Below are 27206 nucleotides of genomic sequence, written 5' to 3'. Positions count from 1 at the left end.
AAGGTGCTTTCTCAATATAATCACCCGTGGGTATAAAGAGCGGAGAGATTCATCTGTTTCAGAGCTACCAGCTTTTATTATGTCGTATCCGCCTGGTTATCTCATTCGGTTTCTTTTTAACAATCATCCAGAACATTATCGTTGTTGCCAATGACAGACCGTACCTAGGAAAGCAATTAATCTTTAAGCCAACAGAGACGTGGAAGGAGGTATAGGACAGAAACCACCTACCATGTTGCGATGTACTGTGCGTGGTTGTTCCTCAGATTTACCTCAAGTGGACGTCCAATGGGAATGCCATTTGTTTCCCTGTGGTATATGGTCAGGAGCTCAGGTTCTGCAAATTCCGCTGTTAGCTCTTCGCAACATGGTTTCTGGAAAAGGAAAGAAATTGGTTGGACTGGCGGGAGCATGATTCTTACTCATTGTCTCTTCAATCCAAATGGGCTGGCTTCCCGTGAGCTCTGCCATCTGCTCTACATCTGGGAAATAAAACTTCCCTTCTTCAGGCTTATTATCCGGCGTAAACATATTTTTCTTCCAGGGTTCGCGCAGTAATCCCTCCACAGTAACTTCACCCTCCGGCAGCCCCGCCTTCCTGTCCTTCTTGTTCTGAAGATCCCTCGAAATCCAGCCCCGATTCACAAGCACCGTGCTCCCTGCTTCACCACGATCTAGCGGAGTGATGACCAGGAATCCATCCTTGCCCTCATACATACGAGGTCCGAGGAGCATTTCTTGGTCATGTCTGAGACGGCCGGTGGCATATACACGGCGATAGTCGAATTCTGATATAACGTCTGGGTCGACAACGGGAGGAAGCGGTAAAGGGGGTCTTACGAGGCGATCTTCGAATTTGGCGATAAGTTTGCTTTTCCAGTCCAGACGCTGGACTTGCCATGTTCCCAGTGCGAATGCGGTTATGGGTATGATAGCTTTAAGATATTATTAAATCAATGTAAATTTAGCCATTGGAACACGAGGCTTGTATATATATACATACATACATATATATATATGTATGTATGTGTGTGTGTGTGTGTTCAGGTAACATACCTAGAATTATCAAACCGGGACCGTGCCGCCCCCCTGTTCTTACCAGCTTTGCAGGATTGTCCACGACCGACATCCAGTTGGGATCATCAGCAGGCTGATGGGCAAAGCGAACTTGTTGTTTTCTCCAGCACCGCGAACAAATTGACTTCGCGTTCAATCTGCGTGTCGTTGCTTGCAAGGTTGCACCTGAGACTGCTGTTGCAAATCTCTGTAGCGGGGGAATGGAGGGCTTCATCTGCAACGTAAATCGATGCAAGAAGATAAATTGATAAATAAACAAAAACAGAAAATTGGGGTTTCCTCCCAAGTCTGAAAATGAGAGACTGGTGCTTCAAGAGAATTATTGGTGTTGAAATAGATAAATATACACAAAGTACAGCGTATGTTGTTGTTGTTGCTTACGTTGAAATGTCGCAGTTGAAAGAAAGTTCGAGTCGGAAAAAGCCGAGGTTGGGCCGTTGCGCTGACTAAATAAATAATCATCGAAACAAACCCATGGAAAAACTCCAGTAGAGCTTCATGTGCAAGAGACAAGACTCGCAGTCTCCATGCTATTATGTCCCCACCATGTTTTACGAAGGAGATTTGCAGAGCGGTATAGCCCTAGCGGTCAGCGAGGCAAAGCATGTTATCTGTCTGGTCAAAGGTTTGCCCCCATCCATCCGCTTTAGCTGCCACTTCCCCATGTTTAGCTACCTTTTACCAACTAGATACCTATGCTGATAACTTCGGCGCATTTTTGCTGCTCATTTAAAAATGTAGATGAGGCAGACGAAAGCTCGAAATGGGAGAACGAGTACCTAGCGGATGAGGAGGTATGTACTTTGTGTATTGAATTACTGATGCATGACGAGTGCGCTCTCTAACCGGGGCTAACACTTGCCACCGATTATTGTACTAGATCTCATCATTGATGAAGAAGACAGCAATTTCTCTACGGCTCCAGGAGGGCTCTGTAGAAGCAGGTTACCTGGCCTCGTTCTGCCCTATAAACAAGGTGCCAACTTTGGTGGTTATCAAGTGAGATGTGTCTCGTGTTGCGTTTAATCTACGGACTTGTAGCTAACAACTGTTCTTAGAAGCGGCGCACTTCGAGAATATCTCGTGTCTGGAATTGATGGGGGGGATTTCAAACGTCGATTGAAGAAAGCACTTGAAGACTCCTCACCTCAAGCTCCAATTCCAGCTCCAGCTCCTCAGGTAGTCCCAAACCCACCCCAAATGGACAACAAGAGCCCCCCGGCAGAAAACACACTTTCCTCATCCTCACCTATTACAACACATGTTTCAGACGATGACTCGGAAGCCACAGAGGAGCAGAGAACAGCTGAGAGGACAAGGAGGGCAATCATACGGGCTGGCAAACGACGAGCCGAAATGGTCTCAGATGTCGAACCACAACAGCCCCTGCCGGTTACTGAATCGCAAGCTCAAAGCTGGAAGTTAGAACAACGGAAACGACAATTAGAGAAAAATGAAGAGCGTGATCATATATTAAATCAGATTCGTCTAGATAATGAGGAGCGGAAAAGGCAAGAATCCCGCAGAGAATCGATGACTTCAACCAGAAGCGAAAACAGTCCCCCGACACCGGTAGCTAATCCACAGCCACAACGTACATCAAACCAATTCCGCCTACAAATACGGCTCTTCGATGGAAGCTCAGTTCGCTCAAGTTTCTCACCCACTCAGACAATCCAGCACGACGTTAGACCATGGTTAGATAATCAGCGCTCCGATGGCAACGCGCCGTATAATTTAAAACAGATCCTCACTCCGTTCCCCAGCCGGAACATATCGGACTCGGAGGAACACCAGACGCTTGAGGAGCTTGGTCTCGGCCCGGCTTCAAATCTAGTTATGGTTCCCGTGCGCAGCTACACAGATGCATATTCGTCTGTGGGACTCTCCCTTCCTGTGCGGGGGCTATATGCCGGTTATACCCTCGTCAGTAGCACGGTTGGTGCTGTGGCAGGTGCCATACGTTCGCTCCTGGGGTTGTCTCAAGGGCCCGTCGGAGACGCTTCTGCTGTAGTAGATGAGTCACGAACACCGGAGGCTCCGGCTGGAACTGGTTTTCAGCCTGGGAGGAGCAATGGAAGATCGAATGTGAGAACCTTATATGGCAATGATGATAATGGAAAGCAACATCAATTTTACAATGGAAATCAGGTATTGTATATCCTCGTTTTTGGCTTTGCGTTTCTGCACGCTGGATGCCTCTTCTACAATAATATGGTGAAGAATGCTGACTCTCCCCGCTCTCCCTGCTCTCCACAGCTGAATTTCGAACCCCGTAAGGATGAACACCAGGATTAGAACTGTTGTTACCCGGCAAATTATCTTTTTAACTCATGAATTAACCCCCTGTTATTTTTACTAGTGAAGCCTGGTGTATTTTCTTTAGTTTCTAATGGCTTTGGGGCGGACTGCATTTATCTACTTCCGTCGTGCCGTATATATGGCGTCTGGACACTTTCATTGATCACGACTGCAGCATACTATTAATATCAGAAGGAATAATCGCTGTCAGAAATGAGATGTTTCTTTTATGTCTTGCTGGTTTTGCCTCCATTTTCTCTATTGCATGAGTTTCTCTACGGTGTCAATGTCAGGGCTCTCTCTTTTGGACACCACCAGTGTTTGTAGTATAGAGTACAAAAAGAACAATGTGACAGGATCCAACCCGAATCCTGGTCGAATGGTATGCTATACAAATTGATAAGGTTATCGATCACACGCTATGCCATATCTTTCATCCAGCCCACCCCCCTTACGACATGCCGGAAAGATCCCAACTGACAACGTTACTCGACTTCGTCCATCTAATATGGCTTAGCAGCCTGCTGGCAAGCTTTCTGCATGAACAATTAGCATCCACAATCATTGATCCCAACAACATCCAAAAGAGATAAAAAAATCCAATTATGTCTGAAAAGCGTACCAGTTGATCCAAATACCACCCGCAGATGCTCATATTGCCCTGATTGTCGTCCATGCACTTTCTAAACGCCTTTACATCGGTCTCGCACGCAGGTGTCTCAGCCCACCCACTGGTAGCGCTGTTGCTTTGGTACAGTCCGCTATCCATAGACTGGGAAGCAGCAGGCGGTGGTGCCTGTTGAGCTTCAGCTGGTGCGCTGGAGCCGCCGCTGAAGAGGCCGCCGATGGCATGACCAATGGAAGAGCCCACGGCGACACCGCTATATATGAGTTCCATTAGTATGTTCGGTCCCTATTTCCCCTCTTGTTCATAATTTGGTTTTAATGTTTCTAGTGTGTATAAAGATACTTACGCAGCGGTGGAGGCCATCTGGCCAAACAGGCCTGGTCCGGCGCTCTGTTGGACGGGAGCAGCCTGGGAAGCTGGAGGTTGCGCGCCTGGGGCAACTGCTGGAGGATGAGCAGCAGTGGTAGCTGGGCGATGCTGTTGAGTGGCGGGAGCAGGTTTGGCGGGAGCAGAGGTTGGTCTTGCTGGGGCGCTGCGTACAGGAGCAGCACCACGACGTTGGCGAGCCATTTTTGAGAAGGTAGGAGGAGGATGCGATAGTTGTTTGGGTGTAGGGAAGGGTATAGAGAAGTAGTTGATGGCAGAAGAGATCGAATGCGATGAATGCGATGAATGCGATGAGGTGAATTTTAGAGAAAGTTGTAGATGGTTCGAACCGCGCAAGTTTTAGACCCTCAAAGGGCTATGGAGAATAGTCGGGCCGGAGACATTGATTAAGACAAGGCAACAATTGGGCCGAGGATGCAAAACGATTACGGTATTGGCATTACCATCTCCTTCTATGTGTTTCTCTGCAGTGGATGAAGATTGATACGGTTATGTAGTAATACTGCCAGTGGTTATGGAGAAATAAAGGTACAATATACCCATAATAAACCCTAGATACCTAGGATATGTAAAAGAATTACCAGGGGAAGGTTATATGGCATAGTCTGCAGGTCTCTATCTCTGAAAAACTGCACAGCATGATGCCACAAACTTCATTGTCCAGCTCTCCCACCGAAACTGTCTATTAAATCCTCCTCAAACGCCCCTCTGCATGTCACATTCCTCTTCTGCCAGTCGACGAGAATGATGGTGCTGGAGTGGTTCCCGAGCACGAACACGAATGGTCACCACCCAAATGAATATCGACTCGATGCACACTCGCTTGGAGCTAGTATAAGCTCCCTGATCGATGGAGAATGGACGTCCCACTTCACAAATGAACAAATGGCATCCAGTTCCTATGAGGATTTTCGAGCCAGGTCCGTATTACTGGCACAACCCAAAGAGAATCAACGCCATATCGATCGTTTGCTCAAACTAACAGGTTCCCAGTATAAACAACAGCTCATATATCACCCATTACTGTGGGTGTTTTGTTTGCTTGCAGCTTTCTTATGCCTCTTTATGGCTTGTTTGTGCGCTTTGCGCTCCTGCTTTCGTGCCCGCATCTTTTCCTTAGCTTTCTGCTTCCTCTTGGCTATTTTGGACATTGGCTGCTCAACCGGTGAGGGAGACTTCACGGGTTGCTCATTGCCTTGGTCTTCTGTTGTTTCCGATTTGGAGGACATACCCGAAGGTTTCTCTCGTTCTATGGAAGCTGGGTTTCGAGCCACGGGCTGCGCCTGGGGTTGGGCTTGGGGTTGGGCCTGGGGTTGACATTGTGGTAATGGTTGGGCTGGAGACTGGGACGCCTGTTGCCGCGCCAGCTTTGCGGCCTTTAACAACGCCATGGCTTTTTCCTTTGCTACCCTTTCCGCCCGCTCCAGGTCGTATTTATCGTTTCCAGTCTATTTCACATAACAAAGAAAACAGGTAAATAATGGTTAGATAGTGATCATTTAAGGAGATAAGGGATCTGACCAGTCCATGTTTTATAAATCGTCCAGCAGCCTCTTTGTCTATGGACGTTGTTCGTTTCTCGGGAACAGTCTCCGCTGCCTTGAGCTTCTCGAAGTACTGTCTAACCCGGGTCAATTCTTTAAAAACTGGATGCTCCTTTGCATTTACACCCTGAAGGCGCAAATAACCTATCGCACTTGTTAGCATTGTCGCTCAGATAATGCTACACGGCGATAGCGTTACGCTAAAAAAGGAATATCGTACCAAAAAGTATTGATTCAATAGCATAGGTGACGAGAACATGCAGCTTCGCCTTGTCCAACACCGGCATTTTTTGCGTAGTGGAGGACAAAGATTGGCCTAGGAAAGGCTCGAGGGCCTCCTCAAGGTCATCGATATCGTCCTCCAGCTGCTCTAGCAGCGGTATCAAGTCTGCGGTCTCCATAGTTGCCGAGGTGTGAGGTTGTTGAAGCTGCCTTGTTCCTTGTTGCAATCAGAAGATAAAAAATCCTTGGGAGCCTTTGAGAATCTGTGGATTATGTCAGCAGTGAAAGTGGACTTAGCGTCATAGTTGATAAATGCATACACAGTATCCGCAACGTTTCGAGGCTTCGTTTTGCAATCTCTACTTCGTTGTATTGTAGATTGTTTTTGAAACAAAGAAAGGTTAGGTACTGGATTTCCATGAAATATTAACAGCGAGTAATCAATATATAACCTTGTTGGTTGAAGATCTAGTGTCAACCGCGGTAATCACAAATCTTTGCAGAGAACGAAATATACGGAGTAAATTGAAATGTTTACGGACCGACTTCACACACACACACACACACACACACACACACACACACACACACACACACACACATACACACCGGCATTCTCCAATTGCAAACATCAAGCAAGAAATAACCGGATATAGACTCACCGGAGTATTCCCTAGGGATTCACATGAATATTAACTGCTAGCATCCTGCATACCCCCCAGCTTCATCTCCGGATCTCCGTCCTCCGATGCAGCATTCTGCTTCAAAATAGAATACCAAAGGATCCCAGTTGACAGTCTATATACGCCTAGCACCACCTGAGGTTGCTAAATGTGCATCTATCGCGATGCGGGTTGGCTTGAAAACAGCTTTCCAACTCTTCTCAAGATGTCCTGATACGATCGGCACACGCCTAGTTTCCGTACGCCTTTTCCACAGTTCACAAAGACGACACAACGATGCGCCTGGAAAATCCCCACCTTCTCTCCTGAAACAGAGGATACCATCGCGAATACATATCATTGGCGTGGGAAATATTGGAGGGTTTTTAGCTCACGCATTAGCAGGCGCAAAAAACCCACCACCAATGACGCTCTTGCTGCACAACTCCAAGAAACTTGAGCAATGGGAAAAGAACAGGCAGCGGATAACATTGGTGCGAAATGGACTAGCAGAGCACAGATGGGGGTTTGATATAAATGTTAAAAGAGGTGATGTTTGGCATTACGTGCCGCAAGATTCAAAATTGGCTAAGGAGCAAAAGATGGCGGGCGGTTATTCGGAACGGGATCCAGCTGCTGCGGATGGGGAAATCATCTATAATCTGATCGTTGCGTCAAAAGCTACGAGGGTTAAATACGTTCTTGAATCTGTCAAACATCGTCTCACACCGCATTCTACCATTGTCTTCGTGCATAACGGGCTAGGGGTTGTGGAGCAAGTGAATGAACAGGTATTTCCAGACCCGGAGACTCGCCCGAGCTATATTTTTGGGGTAATATCACATGGGCTATTCAAAATGGATCACTTTGTGATCAAGCATGCGGGCGTCGGTACCTGTCTATTTAGCGTTCGATATACAAATCCCTTAGCTCAAGCTCAAGCAATAAATGGCATTGCGGAGTATAAACGAAAACAGGCATCGGAACTATCAACGCCTGGGCATGAGCAAACGAAAGAACAGGAACAAGAACAAGGCAGGGAAGAAGCAGAAATACTCCAAGGCGAAGACCAATTACAACACCTACAAGACCTCCAAACGCAGCACGAAGAAACCCAATCCACGTCATCCAAGGAAGTCTGGTCGTCTTCGTCTCTTTACATGTTGCAACTCCTAACCCGCAATACCCAACTGGTGGCCAGCGCAATTCCCCCAGACACCTTCTTCCAACACCAACTCGAAAAACTCGCCATAAACTGCATCATCAACCCCCTGACAGTCATCTTCGACTGCTTCAACGGCAATCTCCTCTATAACTACCATGTCTCCCGCATCCAACGTCTGCTGCTCTTCGAGATCTCCGCCGTCATTTGTGCTTTGCCAGAACTCCAGGGGATCCCCGGGGTTCAGGCGCGGTTTGCGCCAGACCGCCTGCGGACCCTTGGTGTGAGTGTCATGGCGAACACGGCGAAGAATGTCAGTTCCATGTTGCAGGATGTGCGGCTGAAGAATGCGACGGAGATTAGGTATATGAACGGATATATTGTGAAGAGGGGTGAGGACTTGGGAATCAAGTGTGCGTTGAATTATATGGTAATTCAGATGGTATTGGCTAGGGAGAAAGTTAGGCTCTCGAAGGAATTTGGAGATATCCCTATGGTTATGGGGCCGGAGGATGCGGGGCGCTAATAAGATATAGCCTAAGAGTACATTCGGCTCAACTAGTTCTACTATTCATGATTTTTTCACCCTTCGTCTTCTCGTGCAAGCGATTCTATAATATTACTACGATGGATGGAGTGCCTGTTCTTCCGGTTATATTCATGGATCTATGCTGATTTAGATCTACTATCTAATCAACAGCCCTCAGAGCCCTCTTGCATAGCTCTTCTATCTGCCTCCACCTCGTGACGAGGACTTCAAGTCGTCGACCACCACGATTGTCCCTACTTCCTTGCAACTCTCTTAACTTCGAGATCACCACCTCCGCTTCATTGAGGTATTCTCGTATCCATCTTGCAATAATTGCATTCGTCTTCCTCTGATCAAAGCTTGCTGGTGGATATCCAAGGATTAGGTTATTCCAATCTTTGTGATCCATATACCCCTTGCATGCTGCGACTTCAGTTCGAAAGCATGGACCGGTGGTCGTTATTTGGTAGTTTCTGTGATGCCATCAGCACATTTGTTGAGTGAAAATGGTTCTTTAAAACGCTGGATGCTGATAGAAAAGGGGGTGTGTAGTTGCTTACCCCAGGTACCTAGCACTGTTGAGATCATTGATATCCTTGGATGCGAGGTCTTTAAGAATTATATCGTCTAAGAACAAGGCGTCCCATTTATTATCTGTGGGGACGAAGCCATCTTTTGCGTTGTAAGTGTTTTTTGCATTGGTAATATAGCTGAAAGCTGGGTTTGAATTCACGAATGCAAGACTCACAGTCAGTGAAAAGGATATCACTTGTGTGATTTCCGTATGAAGAGAAGATTTCCTCTCCCTTTTCTATCCAAGTTGAACTATCATTAGAATCGTGTACCTAAACTGATCAAATGTGCGGAGAGGGACGATACCGTAGGACTTGCATGTTTTAAAGATATACTGGTAGTCATCACAGGTAACTTTACACTGGTTTATCCAGTTAGCAGAGTATTCAGAAGTGTATCTTAGCCAACATAATCACCAGGGATAGACATGCAAACCCACCCCACCGTCATCCACGTGGTTAAAATAATCCCCAAAGGGGCACAGGGCCATGGCATTATTGTGGTCCTCGGGAACTGGAACACCGGGGGGAACATGATAGAACGACCTCGTATTCACAATCAACCAGTAATACGTGAAGAGCTCCTTGTCGAGATCCTGGAAGACTCGCTTAACAATCTGATACGCCATTTCAAGGCGCTTCTCTTGTTGCGGTAGGATGTCTTGATTCTCCAACGTATATTCACACCGTATGGATTTTTTAGTTATCGTATTCCATGAACCTGAGATGGATGGAGGAAGGAATGAACATGACAGAGTAGAATTGGATGCTTTCGAGTCCCTAGTTCTGAGATGTTGTGGCCAGAGAATGGGCAGAGACTCCTCGAAATCTTGCTGTGAAGGCCATACAGCACGCCAGAGAGCATATTTCTCCCTGCTTTCTTCTGTGCAGCAGAGATATGCTGCCAGCAACCCTTGAAGGGGAATATCGTCAGGGAATTTTTCACGAAATGCCGACGGAACGCTCTCAATTGTCAGCATTGCCCGCACTGGAATTCTGACAATTATTTCACCAGCCTGAAGCAAAATATCAGCAGAAGCATTTTGGGAGGAAATTGATCGCATATAAACATATTATTCGCATTAACCAGAGACAAAAGACAGGGCACAAAAATGTGCTGGGGAATCAGAGGTTGTTGAATGTGGAATTTACATGAATATTTCTTTGAGCCGAGAGCCCAACACCTTGGCCAGGGAACTTTGTCGGTGCCACACCGTTGATTTCAATGCCTTGAGATTTTGCCCATTCTGTGAAAATTTCATGCTCTGGCCCTGCTGAGGGTGTAGGATGATCCATATCTGAGGGAGGAAGATTTCTCTGGAGGCTACAACCAGGACAGAAGTTACGGGAAAAAAACAGGCTTGCCCCGAATTAAAGCAGTGTCAAGGAGAGCAAGGAATTCATATCGGCATATAAGAGGATTGAAGGAAGAGATATCTTCATGGTAGAAACCTAGTAGAAAGCACGCTGATGAGAACTCACGGACAGCGACCTCATATGAGGGGTTTGTGATTATTCATGAGTGGTAGACGCCAACCGCCCCCTCCCCCCACCCCATGCGGATTAAAATCCTGGCTTTCTCTTCAAACCTTTTGTTGTTCTGTGCTGAATCTAGGAAAATTGCTGTGGGATCTAGCTTCTTATCCTACATGTGTTTGTTAACAAATAAACATTAGAGGAACTTCATAGGTTGTTACAGCAATTGCTCTTCAACAAGCCAAATCTCCTCATGAACACACCCTCTTCGTGCGTTATTATGTTTGAGAATGGGCTTTAAATACAGTAACATCTGGCTTAGAGATAATATCAGGTTTAAGAGCTATTCCGGTTTGATTTGCTCATTGATACCCAGGCAATTTCAACCAAATTGATTCCTTTCAAGCTCTCTGCCGGTTGGTGCTTCAGTATAACAACCACAGCTAGGCGAGAACATGAAATGCAGTAATAACGCAAAGCGTTTGCAGATTTTGATTCGGTAGAGCTGATTTAACGTGATATATTCGAAATGTATGGTTTCATTGAGCCAGTTTCAGGATTTCTCATACCAGGAACACCCCCCCTGTAGAGCATACGCGTCGTTGTCGAGAATTTAGCAGGAAATATAGAAAAGAGACAAGGGAGGAAAACATACTGGTTAACATTTGTCAAAACAATACGAGAGCCAAAGCGCAATCTTACAAGTCAGCAATTATCTCAGTTGGGAATTTGAAAAATCTTCCCCGATCTCCTTTTCAGTCTTCTCCCAAGCTTCGTCCAGTGTTGTTTTCACCGGTACGTTACAGCAATATGCGAAGGCACTCCTCAGGTATTTATATTCCTGGCATCTGCTGCAGATATCTTCATCCAGAATCCTGTTTCGGCTATACCGCCTCGTTAGCCGAGAGTGCTTCGACTGGTTGATATCCCGAATTTTGCGCATATCCTGTTGCACATTAGAAACGACAACAAGAGATTTGAAAATATATAACTCCCTGATTTCCTCATACTCAATAGATTAACCCAATGAACTTAATCTCAAACCTATTTGTCTTTCCCAACAATAAATTATACCGTTACCTCAGCCATGAATAATCGAAAAACATCTTTCTCTTCTCTGGAAGGCTGCAAGGCACTCTACCCTTCACATGCAACCATGGCGAGGTAAGTACAGCCAAAAGAAGCAAGGGTTTTCCTTTGGAAACTGATAGCCTCATAATTAGCTCCTGGGATAGGCTGTATACAGAGGCTATACCTTTCCCCCCTCGATATCTGCCGGACATGTTGCAGGACTGGAGGAAGGCAGCCCTTTTGGGCCAGATCCCAGAAGGCGTATGTGACAGGCCAACCAATGCTTGAAATCGTCAACAAGACTTTTATAACGCCTGGAAAAACTGTCTATCATCAATGTGCTTCCGCAATAGCGCAGCTCAAGGTGCTCCATCACTTGGGGAACCTTGGAGGATGGAACGTATGATGGAGGTAGCTTTGTTTCATAGCTATTTTCAGTTCCAGCAACCCTCGTGTTCAGAAACGTTTGTACATGGTGCTTGATTCTCCAAGTTCATTTTATTCCTTTCAGCAACACTCAATCCTTATCCAGCGATGAAAGATCGCGTTCAAGAATTAGCCTAAGCACGTCTATGTCCTGCAGGAGTTGTCATTGATCATCGGGTTATATGTCTAACCCAATATCAACATTTCGACCCCACTGATTTCTTTGGCAAGCCCGACGAGACGAAGCACAAAGCTCCCAGCTTCATGAGTGAGATAAAATACGTTCGGGCTTTAAGCCACTGACATTGGTAGGAGTGAGAATGTAATATTGGACAAACTTGGAAAATATAATGAATGACAAATGATACCCGTTCAGGGGTAGTTAACTGGATTCCACCGTTGTCAAACCACGGGTCGAATAGAAGAAGCATAACGCCTCCGATTGCAAACATGAATCTCTCTGTTTATACAAAGAGGAGTGGGCGTGTTGCATAATTACGTAGAAATCAGTTGCCAATCTCAAATGTATTTCATCGATGCCTAACAAATGGAATTGAATTTGCGATCATGTGATTACCGGCGAGTCAGTGCAAGCCTCCCCATCACTTAATTGACGTTCAGTCCAACAAGTCTTCTCCAACAACACTCCAACCAAGCAGTGTTAAAAGCATAGGAGTGGTTCCGACCCAATCGGGAGTTATTTGGTTCCCGCATGCCCAACTCCTAAATTCGTACAATCACAATGCCTCCAACTGTGAGACAAGGCATACGGACCGTGGGGACATTGCGAGTCACCCGCCCGTCCAGCTATGTTCTCTCGTCCCGAGAATTTTCAGTTCTAAATCGACCACCGCCCAACTACCCGGGCCACATCCCCCTAACGACCATTGAACGCGGAGCTCTTGCAGTCGGGTCGGCAATTGGGTCTCTGCTAAACCCCAGGCGGGCGGGTGAGTTTCCAGCCCATATTTCCCCCCCCCCCCCCCCCCCCCCCCCCGGGGCCGCAGCCTTTTCCCGGACCGACCAGCTTTCCATATAATCTGACGTATACCCTAATAACCTCCGTTCATCGGCGTAACAGATCTAATCGCAGCCCTAGGCGAGGCAACTGCCACTCCCTACTTCATCTACCGCCTCCGTGACGCCATGTTATCCAACCCCACAGGCCGTCGCATCCTCCGCGACAGACCCCGCATAAGCTCCAAAACTCTCTCCGTCGAGTACCTCCGCAGTCTACCACCAAACAGCGTCGGGCGAACGTACGTAAACTGGTTAGACAGGGAGGGTGTCGGCCCTGACTCACGGGAGACGGTGCGCTACATTGACGACGAAGAATGTGCATACGTCATGCAGAGGTACAGAGAATGCCACGATTTTTACCACGCTGTCACCGGCCTGCCGATCGTGGTTGAGGGGGAGGTTGCTCTCAAGACGTTTGAGTTTGCGAATACGCTGCTGCCGATGACGGGCCTGAGTATGTTTGCCGTGATGCGATTGAAGCCTGAGGAGCGGGAGCGGTACTGGGAACTGCATTTGCCGTGGGCGGTTCGGAGTGGGTTGGCTAGCAAGGAGGTTATTAATGTTTATTGGGAGGAGGAGCTAGAGCGAGATGTTAATGAGTTAAGGGAGAAGTTGGGGATTGAGAAGCCTCCTGATTTGAGGGAGATACGGAAGATGATGAGGAGGCAGAAGAAAGCGGCGGAAGCAGCAAGAGAAAAATATCAAAATTGATTGGTTTATTGAGGCAACTTTGATTCGACCTCATGCAATAATAATAATCATATATACCCACCGTGTACAATAGGATGCATTGCCCGGGAGTTTTGGGTATCATACTTTTGGCCTGTCTCTTTGCCGGGATTATCAAGAGTATCAAATACCATCTCCTCCGATTCGCATGTATCTCCATTCCCCGAGATGGCTTCAGCTTCATTCATGGGGCCAACATTCTTCACTGCACGTCGATTCATGTAATATGTAAACATTGGGATATCAGATGTCAAAATATGCTTGCCCACAAACGGAAATCCAGCCATGATCTCTCGTATCCGCCACGACTAAAAAAAAAAAAAAAAAAAAAAAAAAAAAGAGGTAAGCAATCTCATCAATTCGTCAGTTGTTTCCTCTTTCCTCTCACCCATTCGCGCCGTATAAAACCTCTATCACAAATCCAACAAATCATCATCGTCGTCCCACCCCCCTTTCCTCCTGCTAATCACGATCTTCTCTTGTTCTTTATTCTCCGCAACGGCATTCAGCAACTCCTTGAGTTGCTCTTCCGTAACCTTGGACCGCAGCTGGCCCGTCCGTGCCAGCATTATAAGCCTGTTCTCTATATCTGTAGCGCGTTCCTCTTTCACCAGTCGGATCCGGCCAAGGCGGTCAGCGGCTTCTGGAAGGAGGATTTGGGACAGGATGGCTTGGCGGGCGTCAGCTATTTGGATGTCAAACGAAGTGTTAGAAGATGTATTTGCTTGAATTTATTTGTATCAAGTATGTGCATAGTTAACTATTGGATGTGCTTGCTGGAATAAACATCGCAATCAAACGGTGGGTGAGGGAAACCGGAAGCCGGATATTGAGGATATTTTACTACCTTCTTGCTGCCTGTTGTCCCATAAACAATGGCGCTGATTAGTAGAAGATCTGATAGCTGGGATACGAACAGACAAGCAGAAATCTGATTCGGGGACAAAACTAAAAAACTCACTGTTTCTGCTCCCTGCTCGCACCTTCACCTGATCCTCTACTACTTCCTGCCTGCGCCTGGAGTTGCGCCAGCCGGACTTTTCGAATCTTATTAGCGGATACAACATTAGACGGGCTTCTTGAAACGAGTAGCTAGTTCAACAGGGGACGAGAGCTCCGGAATATGGCTATGTCTGTGTATTTACTGTACCTCTTCCAGCTCCGCGTCTGCCATAGTAGGTTATGCGGGTGTTATGGGGTGGCTGGGGAACTTGATACGAAGGGATATTCACAAAGAAGAGATTGTATGATCGGTTATATAACCCTCAATGGGAGAAATGGAGAGCGTGGATTTGGATGTGGATGTGCGCGATTGAGCTGGTTAAATAGTTAACTAACACACTCTCTGCTAAAAGACAGGGAGAACTAGGCAAATATCTAGTTGTTTCTTAACTAAACTTTAGGCGGTGGTTCAGTAAGAGATTCCCCAATCAACTACTAACTTCATAGGCTCTAGCTTTGTCAACATGGTTTTCCATCCTTGCCCCCTCAAATATATATAACTACGTTCTAGGGTTTATTTCCTGCCCTGCTACCAACCCTCTTCGCAAGACGAGTGGAAGTGCTTCTACAGATTGTTACTCTGTTGTTTTGCATCTTGTGAACCCACGTTTCTACAGATGGGAAGATGGAAGTTCATTAGGCACCGTAACGAGTGTGGGTTCCTGAGGTTATGTCAGTTATCCCCCGCCTTGACTTCAAATACTGCATCCTGTGTATTTGAATGAAATCGAGATGAAAAGCTAGCTCAATTACATGTAAAAAGAAGGTAATTGCCACTACTATACAATTGAAACTAGAACATGGCTACTTAAATTCTTTTTGAAAAGACTTCAATAAAGAATATGGTTCAGATGAATAAATATATGCTTTCTTCATCTAAACTGAAAATCCTGAGCTTATCTTACGCTTCGCAGTTCCGCTGAGCTTAATTAACGAGTTATTGAGTTCATAAGACAAACTGGTTATCAAGCCAGTACATACGACCACAGGGAGTGGAAAACAGGGCTTCCCGTCCGCTCAGCCGTACTTAAGCCACTCGCCGGCCGGTTAGTAGTTGGGTGGGTGACCACCAGCGAATCCCGGCTGTCGTATGTTTTTTGATTTGAATTCGAATATTTTTCTGCTTAATTTTGTTGTAGTTTTCTCTCGTACGCATTGATATAACATGACAGATGTTGTTTTCCCCCAACTGCTTGCTTGTGTCTGTTCGACGAGCTGAGATGTGCATGTCTCAAGAATCGACCAGTTCGAGCGGTGGAACAGCTTCAAACTCCACAGCAAATATTTTTTTTTTTCCAAACCCATGACTTGTTTGTCATTTGCGCGTATGTCCTTGCTAACCAGTGCCGTATTCAGGCTGGGCCTTGGGCAGAACAAACTGCCAAAACAGACCAAAAAAGGCCGCTTGGACAGGAAGTTGGCCAGGAAGACGATATACTCCAAGGTCCCCATCGACGCAACACATCTCTGAAGCAGTAACTAGCAGGGACAAAAGAGAGGTGACATGAAGTTCTCAGGGGAAAATAGGCTGAAGAACACCGCTTGGAAGCAAGTGTCAAAATGAGAAACGAGGAGTAGAGGCAAAATAGCAACACAATGGTAAATTAAGGTTCGTGAAACAGAGATATAAACTGGAATAGCAACGCTATTTCGAAGCATCAATGCAAGCAATCTCTTCAGACCCGCATCAGCGCCATGATGTTTTCTAATTTGTTGCTTCTCGCAACGTGGGTAGTCTCGGGTTGGGCTGCTGGTGTATCTGGCGCTCTCCACGAACCGCCGTCCACAAGCACACCTCTCCCTCCAAGTCAAGATAGCTGGTATGTGCAGCCAGCCAATATCAGCAAATACAGACCTGGAGAGTTGATCCGGTCCCGTCAGATCGAGAGCAAACTGCAACCTCTTCTTCCATTCGGTGGCTATGTCTCCGTGGACGCAGTCTATCAGTACCTGTTTCGCACCACGGATAGTCTGAACAATCCCGTCGCTGTCATTACCACTCTCATTATCCCGCATAATTCGGATCCGTCGAAGCTGCTGGTCTACCAGGCTGCGTACGACGCCGCCAATGCGGATTGCAGCCCTTCATATACCCTCCGCTTTGGATCTGCAAGTGGACTCGTGGGGCTCCTGTTACCAAACAGCACTGTATCGACTGACATCGTGCTGGTAGGTTCCTAGCCACTGAACACCCCGTATTCTTATCCTGGTTCCCTTCACTGACCATTCCCTGCCAAACGATAGATAGTTCCTGCGCTGAACCAAGGCTGGTGGGTGATGGTCACTGACTATGAAGGACTGCATGCTCAGTTCGCCGCTGGTCTACAATCTGCCTATGCCACACTCGATTCGGTCCGTGTAGTCCTTAGCGAGGGACGCAAGATTGGGTTGGCCCGCGATGTCCGGTACGTGATGTGGGGATATTCAGGAGGTGCGATTGCGGGTGGGTGGGCTGCAGAGATACAGCCGTCGTATGCGCCAGAGCTACAGTTTGAAGGAGCAGTCCTGGGTGGTTCCATCGTCAATATCACCTCGCTCATAGAAACGATAAATGGAGGCCCATTTGTCGGACTCTTATTTAGAGGCATCTATGGAGTTGCCAAGGCGTACCCTAGCCTCCTTGAATGGATGAACGAGAATATGCGCTCCGCCAAGAAGGATGATTTTTTTAAGCACGCTATGAGCTGTCAGATTCAAGGGACAGATGGCACGTACCTTAATATATTCGACTATTTCGTTGAAGGTGAGAGGTCCCTCGATCATGTTGTGCCTGCATCAGTGCTTTCTGTCTCTGGACAGATGGGCCTCCATGGGACTCCAACCATGCCGCTGTATATCTATAAGTCCTTGGCGGATCAAATAAGCCCAGCTAGAGACAATGATGCGCTGGTGAAAAAATATTGTGGTAATAGGGCCACTATCGAGTATCATCGAAACTTGATAGGAGATCATGTAACAGAAGCCCTCACGGGTTCCGTGAATGCGTTGGAATGGGTTTCGGATCGGTTAGCGGGAATACCGATAATTAATACAGGAGTATGCATCATAAAGAACGTATATGTCGGCAAGATTAACCCTTCGACTATTCCTATGCTCGGTGAGGAACTATACGCTATCCTGAGTTCGCTTCTCGGGAATGGTCTGGGTTCTGCATGATGGAGCCGGCATTGACATATATTTATATATACCTGCGATTCTCTCTGTAGTATGGAACAATATAAGAAATTTTAATCCGAGGGATCGGAAGGAGTCGTTGCATGGCACATATGTTCAGCGTTCTGGATGGCGTTCAATCCACCTGATTCGAACCCGATGTAGCCGATTCCAAAAATAGGCACCATGACCGGGTCCATATTGCTGCAGGTGTAGTGGAGTTTGAAGGATGTTCCAGGGGTGCTTCACGAATGGAGTCGGGGAGGCCCGTATATAATGATACACAATATAGGGCATTGTGCGATGTCTCTTTTGTGCTTCCAATTAAAAGTAAGACTGTGATTCGATGTTGTACCACAAAGCGAGCCGATGCTCAAGTCTCCGCCTGCTGGAGTTCTCACGAACAATACCGTGGTAAAACCTACCTCCTAACTATTTATCATCAAAAATAACGTTGATGCTGACGTTAGATGTATTGATTCACCATCAGCAATAGAAAAAGGAGCTCCACAAACTTCTTGAATCCGCCCCGACTGTAGGTGGATCTCTCTGCCAGAAGTGGGCTTAGAAACTACATGAGAAACACAGATGGAGCGGAAACGTCAGACGAATCGGCATCCAGAGTCCGAGATCTCGGGCTATTTTGGGAGTACTCGTCCCACAGTCCCATACAAAACTCCCCGCACCCTATTTGGTGGAACAGGCGATTTATATTTCAGTCTCCAATTGAGGCCTCTCAGTCCTGTAATTCCAATCCTTCGGATGCCAAGGAATCTTTCGCATCCTGTAAGCCAAGCCGTCAACAGCTGCCACTCATCCCAGGTTACTGCTGTCCTACCCGTGTTTATGAAGGGGTCGTTCGAAACTAAGGAATGAAGAGGTATTTCAAAGTCTGACTGCACCGAGATAGTTCGCCTCGTAACATGAAAGGGATGATATGCAAGGAAAGTTTCAAGAAAATTTCAAGAAAATTTCCTCGTTTATCGGGAATTTGCAGCATTTAGTGTGGGATCAAAGCTTGCCCATAAGCGCAATTGGGCGGATAGTTCTTGATTGATACACATTTCGGCTCAAGAAGTAGACAAGTGTTATATCAGAAGACGAGAGTTCTTGTTGATACGCACAGCAGCGCGTTAGGACCACAGTTTTCAAGATCGAGTTTAAATGCATGGGATGCAGTTGAATGATCCAGCTCCGATTTTGATGTGGCGGATCCCTGAGCATGTGGGAGCCTATATAGGAAGTGTATTCTTTTCTGTATAACTAAGGCGAGAAGGAAATGGTTCCCGCAAAAATTGACGGCTCAAAGCAAGGGTCTTAGACGGTCGGCATGCCTACCGGTATGCAAATGAAGACACTTAACCTCAGATGCCCTTCCCGCCTTTAATCTTTGGACTTAGCCGCCGCCCAGTCCCCTAAACGGTTATGATTGGTGGGAGTCGGAATGGTTCTAGAAAAGAAGCTGATAGACTATGAAAAGTCAGTTACTCCGTAGCGGAGTTAAGACGACACACCCTGCATACAATGAAAATGTGTTTTCTGTTTACCCTGCCGCTTGATCAAGCTGGAAGCGCCATCAATCGATAGGATTCGATGAAATGGCTATATTTCTGCATGTTAGCAAATATATATATATATATATATATAAATATATATCTCTTGACCTCTTGAAGAATATCTGATGCTGTTTTTATTTCATTTCTGACTTAGGCATTCAGTAATGATGTGAGTACGGGTCTATTATATGACACTTACCTGAACAATAAGATTGCATCGCCGTTATTCTTTAAACGCTGTTAGAGTCATAAAGTTGCGTGAGCCGAAATGTTTCAGCTAGTCCAAGTTACAAGTATTGAAGATTGGACCGGTTGAACATTTATGGGAGGCTGAGACACTGAAACATCTGCTCATTTAAGTTTCATCATGCAGCAGAGCGAGCAGGTTCCCTCGAAATTCGAGAATAACATCCACAAATGTTGTGCATGTCTTTTGACGTGGAATCTCTTCTTCTTTTCCAGTCTTGTCCATTGGCTCCTCGGAAGGGCTCTCAAAAAATGGCCAGTAGAGTAAAATTTTTTGGTGAAGTTTTAGACACACGCAGCGCAGGTTATTTAAATAGACTGCTGGAGATTCTTAGAGATGAGTCTCATTGGATGATTGATATGCAAAGATGAGTGCCTGTCGTTGCGCACTGCAGCCGCCATGCAGTTTTACAGATTTCATCTCTAAGGTATGAAAATTTGTTGAGGTATCAATCATAGCAAAAGGTGCATCCATGTCTAATAGTCGTCTTCAATTCATATTCATCCAGTTCTACCCAAGCTTAATACTTAGAATCTCTGGCATGAACAAATCTCAATCCACATGTCCAGGTCTGAATGACAGCACTATATATATGTTGCAAGCAAGAAGTAAGCCATATAACAAGCTGCACGACAGAGTACAAGGGATGATCAGTAAAGCATGATCCGTAGATGTTAATTGCTTGCTGGGCTTGTCTGCCTTTTGTCATGTTCTGCTGTATCATGCAGATAGTAATTAGTTAGGCTTGTTGACGAGTCTGCTGAGTCAGCCGCCGGGTTCACGTGCCTCGGTGGAAACTCGCGGCAAAACCCAAAAAGGCAAACTCCAACAAACAACCGCAGATTTGCGAACGGATATACGGGCCAACTCCATTCATCAGTCCCGGCACCCGTTAAACACGGTCAACTTCCACGGTTCTGCAAGTTTCAGAGTGGCGTACGTGTTTCGTCTGCAACAACCCGCCCCCCCCCAAGAACTTGCTTTCTCCTTGCTTCCCCTGCAACGCCTTGCCAAATGAGCAGCCTCCCCTGCTGCTAGTGCTAGAAAGCTAGTCTTGGGTGCTTTGTGTTTACTTTGTGCTTCCCGACCACCTTGTCCCCCTCCTGCACCGACAACGCCGCGGGGAAGTACCTCTCTCTGACCCATCATTGTCCGGATTTATCGTCTCGTCTCGTTTGAAGCCCTCCAATGTCGGTCCCAGTGGCTCAACGCGTCAACGGATATTAAATCCTCTGTGATTTGCTTTGTTCCTTGGCGATCCGGCTATCCGGACCTTCTTCTTGTTGCCACAAAGGTTACGTGCTGGAGCTGAATAAATATGGCCGAGTAAGATTCACTACACTCCGCACGAATAAATGACACGGGCCAGACAACTATTTTGACGGGAATCACCCATCTCATTGCTGTCTCCTTTGATTGATTCATTTGCTGACAAATGGGGATCAGGTTAATCTCCATCCATGGATGGGGCTACCCAAGCCTTCGGGCTTCCTCCACATCGTCCGATCCTGTCCAGAAACTACGTTCAAGTTCCGCAGAAATCAGATCTGTTTCGCCAAACAACAAGAAGGTTAATCGGGCCAAGTCAGCCAATGCGCTGACTGATATGGTGGGAAGACCCGGAACAACGAATGTTTCGTTGTCAGCCCTCGAAGGTCCCTCTGAAGATTCCCTCTCAACATTGCGCGACCCTCGAGATTCTAGCACCTTAGATTTAGTAGGCTCCGTTTCGGCACCACGACACCCCGATTTGAGCAATGAGGTGGCAAACCTCAGCAACAAGCTCATCCAGGCCATCAATAATCAGACGGTCTTGGATGATACGTTAGCCGCGACACGAAGGGAGTTAGAACTTACACGGAGCAGGATTCGACAAATGGAGGAACAGATTCGCAAACACGATGACGATCTCTCCAGTGGCGTTCTAATGAAGAGAGTGGATGTGGAGAAGGAATGGGCAAAACTCAAGGATGAAGCGGCAGAGCAGCGAACTCAGCGTGTGAACATTCAGAGGGAGAAAAAAGCCATCGAGCTAGAACTCGAAACTCTAACCGCTGCTTTGTTTGAGGAGGCTAATAAGGTGAGATTCCGATATATATGACACGTCTTGATTCCACATGATCTCTAACCTTTGTTCTGCAGATGGTCGCCGCCGCGCAGAGGGAACGAGAGACCGTCGAACGGCGTAATGAACAACTTCGAGCACAAATTCAGGATAATGAAATACTTCTTGCTTCCCAGCAAGAGCAACTAACAGAGTTGAAGACTGTCATACAACACATGAATGCCGATCGGGATGAGATACGCAGCCGTACGGATGCTTCTACTGCACCTTCTTCCCCAGGCACAGCGCAACAACCCGCTAATAACATAAATCGTTTGTTGGAGGCAATGAACTTGGCTCCCGTCACGCCAGGATCTGGAGAGATCTCTCCAGCCCCCTCGACAAGTTTCTCGCATTTAATAAAGTCGGTTTGTCGAACAGATATTCAAGCCTTTGAAGATTTCCGCGCATTGCTACAGCTATCTAAGAACTCCAAACCCTCAAGTCGAGTTAGCAGCGGGTCATTTGGGGGATTGAATGTGATTGGGTTCGGCAGTTTCACGGGTAATAAGGAATCACAGCACAATCACTCGCATTCTAATGGATCAACGAGGTCAATCTCCGGCCTTCCAGGTTCTCCAAGCAACACTTCGTCACCTCGCGAACCACACACCGCGCTAAAAGAAAGCCGGTTTTACAAACGAGCACTGGCTGAAGATATTGAACCCACTCTCAGATTAGATATCGCGCCTGGAATATCTTGGCTAACACGTCGTTCCGTTCTAAATAGTATATGTGAAGGGGCTCTTGTCGTTGAACCCATGCCTGCCATCTCTGTGAAATACTCATTTCCTTGCGCACTCTGTGGAGAAGGCAGAGCGGGAGGGGAGAACATTCGAAGTCATCGATTCCGTACATCAGACAACGAAAACGCCCAGAGGTACCCATTGTGTATGGTTTGTTTGGAAAAAGTGAGATCATGTTGCGATTTCGTTGGCTACCTGCGGCTTATCGTTGACGGGCATGTTCGCATTGTAGACGAAGAAGATGAGAAGGGAGCGTGGGAAGAGACCATACGCCTTCGAGAGCGGGTGTTTTGGTCGCGAATCGGAGGAGGTGTTGTGCCTGCTTTCATCCAGTCGAAGAGTTCCGACAAGGGCAGTTCGATCCGCAGCCTTGATTCATCTTATCAGAAATACGAGGAGAAGATCGAGACCAAGCCTCTGGATGACTCCTTCACGTCTAATGAGAAAGCAATCTCGAATAGTCATTCGGCCCAGATTGGCAATCATGAATCACCTAGAGCTGACGAGCCTGACAAGGATAACGAGGTGGCCAACTCAGGGATTGAAATTAGCCTGACAAAGAGCTTAAGCAATACTGCTGAAAATGAGTCTCCCAATGGTCTAATACGAGACTTACCAATTAATGAATATCATATCCTGGATCCGAAAATAGTCTCGCAAGAGCAATTGGACCCTATCAGACCAGTGACGCCATTGAGAAACAGCGCTGGGACAGATCCAAAGTTGAAAGTTGCCGTTCTCAAGACTCCTGACCTTTGAGCGTGATATTGCTTAAAATGCCCTCGTTCTTCCGTCTAAATTCGTCGAGGGCTGGTGCATCGTCCTGCCACAATTTTCGGCCTATCGTATGTGCCGGCGCCAATGGCATGTAGGATTTCGACTGCTGTGCGTTTCGTCAAACTGTCCAAGGCTCATGCTTCCATTTTTCTAGCGCAGCGCGCCTGTATCATTATATGCACATATTCTACTATCAATACTTAGTAGTCATTTCTCATTTTGCTTTTTTTTTTCTCTTTCCCTTTATGTATCGAAAAACAGCCGAACGCCGCGGTTCCATGCCTATAGGTCTTATTTTGGTTCCTATAACTGGTCCCGGTCTAGCTGTGTGCTCTGACGGCTTTGATGGACGACTTCACACATCACTTGCGGACGTTATTCTCCTCTACGTGCTTCTGAACCGTTACCTCCACGCCCCTACAACCACAGCATGGAAGAGGTAAATAAAACGCGTGCTCAGACGTCATAGTTTCTATAATACTCCATGTCATCTACATATGCTATCCATCAACTGAAAAACTCATATTTCCTTAATTTATATTTATCCCCCTTGTTTCCCCATCGTGTGCACATAACACATCTCACTTGCACAGCCTACTTTTTCCCTTTGCACAAGTCAACTAATATCCATGGATCTATTTCCGCTACACTTAATGTTATCCGATTCGATCTTCCGCCTCGATCACCACCCATTCGCCCTTCTCTCCCCTCTTTTTTCGTTTACAGGAAATGAATATTCTAGACCGGAAGGGCAAAATGGGATCCCACCTGGGGCACTGTTCTAATAGTAGCCTCATACCGTCATAAGCCTAATTCCTCTTTTGATATCTGAGAGCCTTTTCATTCTCCTCTTTTCTCTTTATTTTACACCATTTTGCTCCGCATATATATATATATATAACTAATTACCTATTGCTCCTCTAGCCACTCTTCCACTACCTAGCATATGTTTTTTTTTCTTGCATTGGCTTGGTTTCCTAATGTTTCCATTTACTTTCCCTTTTTGTTTTGGTAACCTACTTTGCGGTTTTCATTTCCTTAATTTCCATCTTCCTTAATTTGGTGGGATGGGTTTCTATTTTTTTTCACTATGGGTTGGGAAATTCATATCATTTGCAGTGTGGTTTTTTTTCTTCCTGATTTTCCCCTATTTCGTTCACTGGGCTCTCCCTTGCTAATTTTTATTTTCTATTTGCTATTGTAAAAGAATAGAAGGAAGATGGTGAAAAGAAAGCGGCATATCGAGTAATTTGAAAACTAAGCTTTTATTCTGGTTCTGCCATTTTGGAACAGTTCTCTTCTTGTACTACATAGAGATTGATGAAAACTTTTGTTGCCTGTAGATAGCCTATTTGGAGGGAAAAAGGTGTGTGATTTAATGTGTTCTGTAAGCCTTGAAACAGGTATCCCAAGTTTATGCCCGATCATGATATATGCCTGAAAATTAAGATCCGTACGGTAAAAGAGTACAATAGAAGAGGTATGAAACAACCCCACCAGAACACCATACAGATATATAGCCACTTTAAAAGCAATAACAAGAACCAGAGAATACATATCAAGAATACCCTGCCCATCCCCCTTCCCACGACTCACTGCTTAAACTTCTGGTGAATATGCCTAATCTGCTCTTCGATATTAACGCTCTGCCCGGGAGGCGGAGGACCACCGGGAGGTGGATGACCAGGAATATACGGCCCCTGTCCCTGGAGCTGTGCCTGTCCATCTAGTCCCTGACTCTGTCCTGGCGCCAGTTCATAACCAGGGACACCGGGTGGCATCCCCGCAATCCCCATCCCAGTTGCAGCACGCTTGTGCCTCGCCTCCTCCTCCGGATCTAGTGCGCCCTCTCCACCAGCGCCAGCAGCAGCACCCTGTTGCCCGCCATCGGCACCTACGTTATCCAGAGCGCTAAGAGCTGGATCGAACACATCCGTCCGCTGACTAGCTAATCGCTTCAGGTTATTAAAGACATCCGCCGTTGATAGGTTCGTAGTTGCATAGCGCGCTTCGGCCTTTGCACGTTGTTCCTTCCACCGCGGGTCCTGCAGCTCGATGCGCATGTGGTGGTCGATTTCGTTAATCGGGATTTCCTGCCGGCAGTTGGGGCAGAGGGTTGTGGCGGCGGCAGCGGTGGTGTTGAAACGTTTGGCTTGTGCGCGGGGCACGTAGTCGGAGCGAATGCGCATTGTTTGTTGTGTGGAGCCGGGGATTGGGGTGGAGATGGCGGATGCGGCGGCTTGGGCGGCCTGGGCACGTTCGCGGTCCTGTTGGCGTTCGCGGATGCGGTCTTCTTCTTCAGATGCGGCTACGGTAGCGGCATTGGGAACCGGAAGGGGGTTTGTTGGGGTTGGGATTGGTGCGAGTGGTTGCGTTGCGTGGTCTGCTGGCGTTGATACGGAGCTGGGATGCTGGGGTTGTACGCCGTGTGGTTGTGGGGAGGGGGCGGCTGAGGGGTGTTGTGGTTGAGGGGTTGGACCTTGAGAGGGTGGATAGGCGTTATAGTAGGTTGTTTCTTCTTCTGTAGGCATGGCTTCCTCGATTCGTCTGTCGTGGGGTTGTAGAGACATCATTGCTTTTTGCTCTAGCGATGCAGTCTGGAGGTCATTTAGGGAAGTTGGGGGCGGGAGTTCTGCATGATCGTCTGCCTCAGTGAAAATAACGGTCTCCGCCACGACGAAGTCATGCCAGTCTATTTGTGCGTATTCGATCCTTTCCTGCTCCTCTTTCTCCTCCTTCTTTTGCTTCTGTTGTTCCTGATATTTAATCCAGTCTGCGCGTTGCTTCGCTCGATCAAGAACGTGATATTTATCCTTAACGTTTCTCTCCAGCTCTGACAATCGTCTCGATGTCGAATTAGGACCATCTGTCTCGCCGACTTGAAGGAGGGCCGTGTATTGGTCTACAAGCCGCGTGAAGAACTGATATAGACTGTGCTGCGGTCGGAGGAAGTCAAACTGGAAGTTTCTCATTTCGCGCTGAGACAGGGCGGTCATGAACGATTTCCCTCGCTTGGCGACAAACAGGGCAGTCAGTTTGACGACGTCAAGGTCCAGAGCATTGATGTTCGGCATACGCGCAGAGAAATGATAGTCTGGGGGTTGAGCAGGACCCTTTGGTTTCTCAGGCTCTGGTGCCGCACCCTCCCCAGCTCGACCAGCAGAAACCGCAGTCCCCCTACCGGCCCTTATTTCGCTAAGGCGCCACGCATAAAACTCAGAGTATGCATCGTTTGCGCTCAAAAAGGAGAATTTAGGATTGGACCTTTCTTTTTCGCGTACTCGATCTGAGAAAAGCAAGATGAATGAGCCTCTGTTGGTTTGCGCAGGAAAACAGTTGAAACAGTTGTGGACCCTATATAAACGTGGAGGTAAGCTTACCTTCAAAAACAGGTCCATTACGGGCGACAAATCCAGCGGTCTTCTCGATAATAGCTATGAAAGATGTCAGTTACGCATCCAAATATGGATCTATGTTCAGCCCTCGGGTTCAGCTATGGTGGTAGTCTAGGTGAGTACTGACTTCTAATGTCCCTGGGAGGCAGAACAACGCCCTCGGGAGCTTTGTTCAGCTCTTCAAGAAGTTCTGGTATCGCAGCAGTGCCATTTGTAGCAGACGGTGTCATTTTTAACTATCCCTTGTTGCTGGCAGACGGTTTTGTTGGCTGATGCTCAGTTGGTTGCGGCGAGAATTTTGATTTGATATCAAATCGAACATTTGAAAACGCCCGCAAAAGATACCGCGCTAAACCCTTTTAGGTGGACCGTTTCACGACGTGACCTTAGTTCTGCACTAGTCTCAAATAGGCAGTTCAG

At 46.9% G+C, this 27206-nt stretch overlaps 13 protein-coding genes and 1 non-coding gene across 14 annotated transcripts; 8 read left to right on the top strand and 6 right to left on the bottom strand.

The window, feature by feature from the left end:
- Positions 1–227: 227 nt before the first annotated feature.
- PADG_06094 (uncharacterized protein) lies at positions 228–1291 on the bottom strand (the record flags this gene model as incomplete). The annotated part of the gene is made up of 3 exons (XM_010763037.1): positions 228–337; positions 423–935; positions 1057–1291. The coding sequence occupies 3 exons, from the start codon at positions 1289–1291 to the stop codon at positions 228–230; spliced, it is 858 nt and encodes a 285-aa protein (XP_010761339.1).
- Positions 1292–1623: 332 nt separating this feature from the next.
- PADG_06093 (uncharacterized protein) lies at positions 1624–3375 on the top strand (the record flags this gene model as incomplete). Its single annotated transcript, XM_010763229.1, has 4 exons — positions 1624–1702; positions 1819–1871; positions 1958–2076; positions 2136–3375. 4 exons carry the CDS (start codon positions 1624–1626, stop codon positions 3373–3375), a joined length of 1491 nt encoding a protein of 496 aa, XP_010761531.1.
- Positions 3376–3829: 454 nt separating this feature from the next.
- On the bottom strand, positions 3830–4576 carry PADG_06092 (uncharacterized protein; the record flags this gene model as incomplete). The annotated part of the gene is made up of 2 exons (XM_010763036.1): positions 3830–4259; positions 4353–4576. The coding sequence occupies 2 exons, from the start codon at positions 4574–4576 to the stop codon at positions 3830–3832; spliced, it is 654 nt and encodes a 217-aa protein (XP_010761338.1).
- An 830-nt stretch (positions 4577–5406) lies between these two features.
- On the bottom strand, positions 5407–6338 carry PADG_06091 (uncharacterized protein; the record flags this gene model as incomplete). The annotated part of the gene is made up of 3 exons (XM_010763035.1): positions 5407–5841; positions 5915–6081; positions 6158–6338. 3 exons carry the CDS (start codon positions 6336–6338, stop codon positions 5407–5409), a joined length of 783 nt encoding a protein of 260 aa, XP_010761337.1.
- A 668-nt stretch (positions 6339–7006) lies between these two features.
- Positions 7007–8509, top strand: PADG_06090 (uncharacterized protein; the record flags this gene model as incomplete). Its single annotated transcript, XM_010763034.1, has 1 exon — positions 7007–8509. The coding sequence occupies one exon, from the start codon at positions 7007–7009 to the stop codon at positions 8507–8509; it is 1503 nt and encodes a 500-aa protein (XP_010761336.1).
- Positions 8510–8672: 163 nt separating this feature from the next.
- On the bottom strand, positions 8673–10380 carry PADG_06089 (uncharacterized protein; the record flags this gene model as incomplete). Its single annotated transcript, XM_010763033.1, has 6 exons — positions 8673–8985; positions 9073–9184; positions 9261–9323; positions 9392–9446; positions 9525–10100; positions 10237–10380. 6 exons carry the CDS (start codon positions 10378–10380, stop codon positions 8673–8675), a joined length of 1263 nt encoding a protein of 420 aa, XP_010761335.1.
- Positions 10381–11716: 1336 nt separating this feature from the next.
- Positions 11717–11919, top strand: PADG_12035 (uncharacterized protein; the record flags this gene model as incomplete). Its single annotated transcript, XM_010763321.1, has 2 exons — positions 11717–11724; positions 11784–11919. 2 exons carry the CDS (start codon positions 11717–11719, stop codon positions 11917–11919), a joined length of 144 nt encoding a protein of 47 aa, XP_010761623.1.
- Positions 11920–12799: 880 nt separating this feature from the next.
- On the top strand, positions 12800–13788 carry PADG_06088 (ubiquinone biosynthesis protein COQ4, mitochondrial; the record flags this gene model as incomplete). Its single annotated transcript, XM_010763228.1, has 2 exons — positions 12800–13007; positions 13139–13788. 2 exons carry the CDS (start codon positions 12800–12802, stop codon positions 13786–13788), a joined length of 858 nt encoding a protein of 285 aa, XP_010761530.1.
- Positions 13789–14219: 431 nt separating this feature from the next.
- On the bottom strand, positions 14220–14873 carry PADG_06087 (uncharacterized protein; the record flags this gene model as incomplete). Its single annotated transcript, XM_010763032.1, has 2 exons — positions 14220–14491; positions 14768–14873. The coding sequence occupies 2 exons, from the start codon at positions 14871–14873 to the stop codon at positions 14220–14222; spliced, it is 378 nt and encodes a 125-aa protein (XP_010761334.1).
- Positions 14874–15787: 914 nt separating this feature from the next.
- PADG_12034 lies at positions 15788–15903 on the top strand. Its single transcript, XR_007137626.1, has one exon. It is a non-coding gene; the product is annotated as a 5S ribosomal RNA (ribosomal RNA).
- Positions 15904–16506: 603 nt separating this feature from the next.
- On the top strand, positions 16507–17964 carry PADG_06086 (uncharacterized protein; the record flags this gene model as incomplete). The annotated part of the gene is made up of 2 exons (XM_010763031.1): positions 16507–16977; positions 17053–17964. The coding sequence occupies 2 exons, from the start codon at positions 16507–16509 to the stop codon at positions 17962–17964; spliced, it is 1383 nt and encodes a 460-aa protein (XP_010761333.1).
- A 585-nt stretch (positions 17965–18549) lies between these two features.
- PADG_06085 (uncharacterized protein) lies at positions 18550–18837 on the top strand (the record flags this gene model as incomplete). The annotated part of the gene is made up of 1 exon (XM_010763030.1): positions 18550–18837. The coding sequence occupies one exon, from the start codon at positions 18550–18552 to the stop codon at positions 18835–18837; it is 288 nt and encodes a 95-aa protein (XP_010761332.1).
- A 2362-nt stretch (positions 18838–21199) lies between these two features.
- Positions 21200–23373, top strand: PADG_06083 (uncharacterized protein; the record flags this gene model as incomplete). The annotated part of the gene is made up of 2 exons (XM_010763227.1): positions 21200–21844; positions 21907–23373. The coding sequence occupies 2 exons, from the start codon at positions 21200–21202 to the stop codon at positions 23371–23373; spliced, it is 2112 nt and encodes a 703-aa protein (XP_010761529.1).
- A 1610-nt stretch (positions 23374–24983) lies between these two features.
- On the bottom strand, positions 24984–27016 carry PADG_06082 (uncharacterized protein; the record flags this gene model as incomplete). The annotated part of the gene is made up of 3 exons (XM_010763226.1): positions 24984–26677; positions 26772–26825; positions 26914–27016. The coding sequence occupies 3 exons, from the start codon at positions 27014–27016 to the stop codon at positions 24984–24986; spliced, it is 1851 nt and encodes a 616-aa protein (XP_010761528.1).
- Between the last annotated feature and the right edge of the window lie 190 nt (positions 27017–27206).

The sequence above is a fragment of the Paracoccidioides brasiliensis genome (genome assembly GCF_000150735.1).
Source record: "Paracoccidioides brasiliensis Pb18 unplaced genomic scaffold supercont2.7, whole genome shotgun sequence".
Classification (NCBI taxonomy): domain Eukaryota; kingdom Fungi; phylum Ascomycota; class Eurotiomycetes; order Onygenales; family Ajellomycetaceae; genus Paracoccidioides; species Paracoccidioides brasiliensis.
The sequence above is the reverse complement of the archived record's forward strand: the minus strand, read 5'-3'. Positions and strand labels throughout refer to the sequence as shown.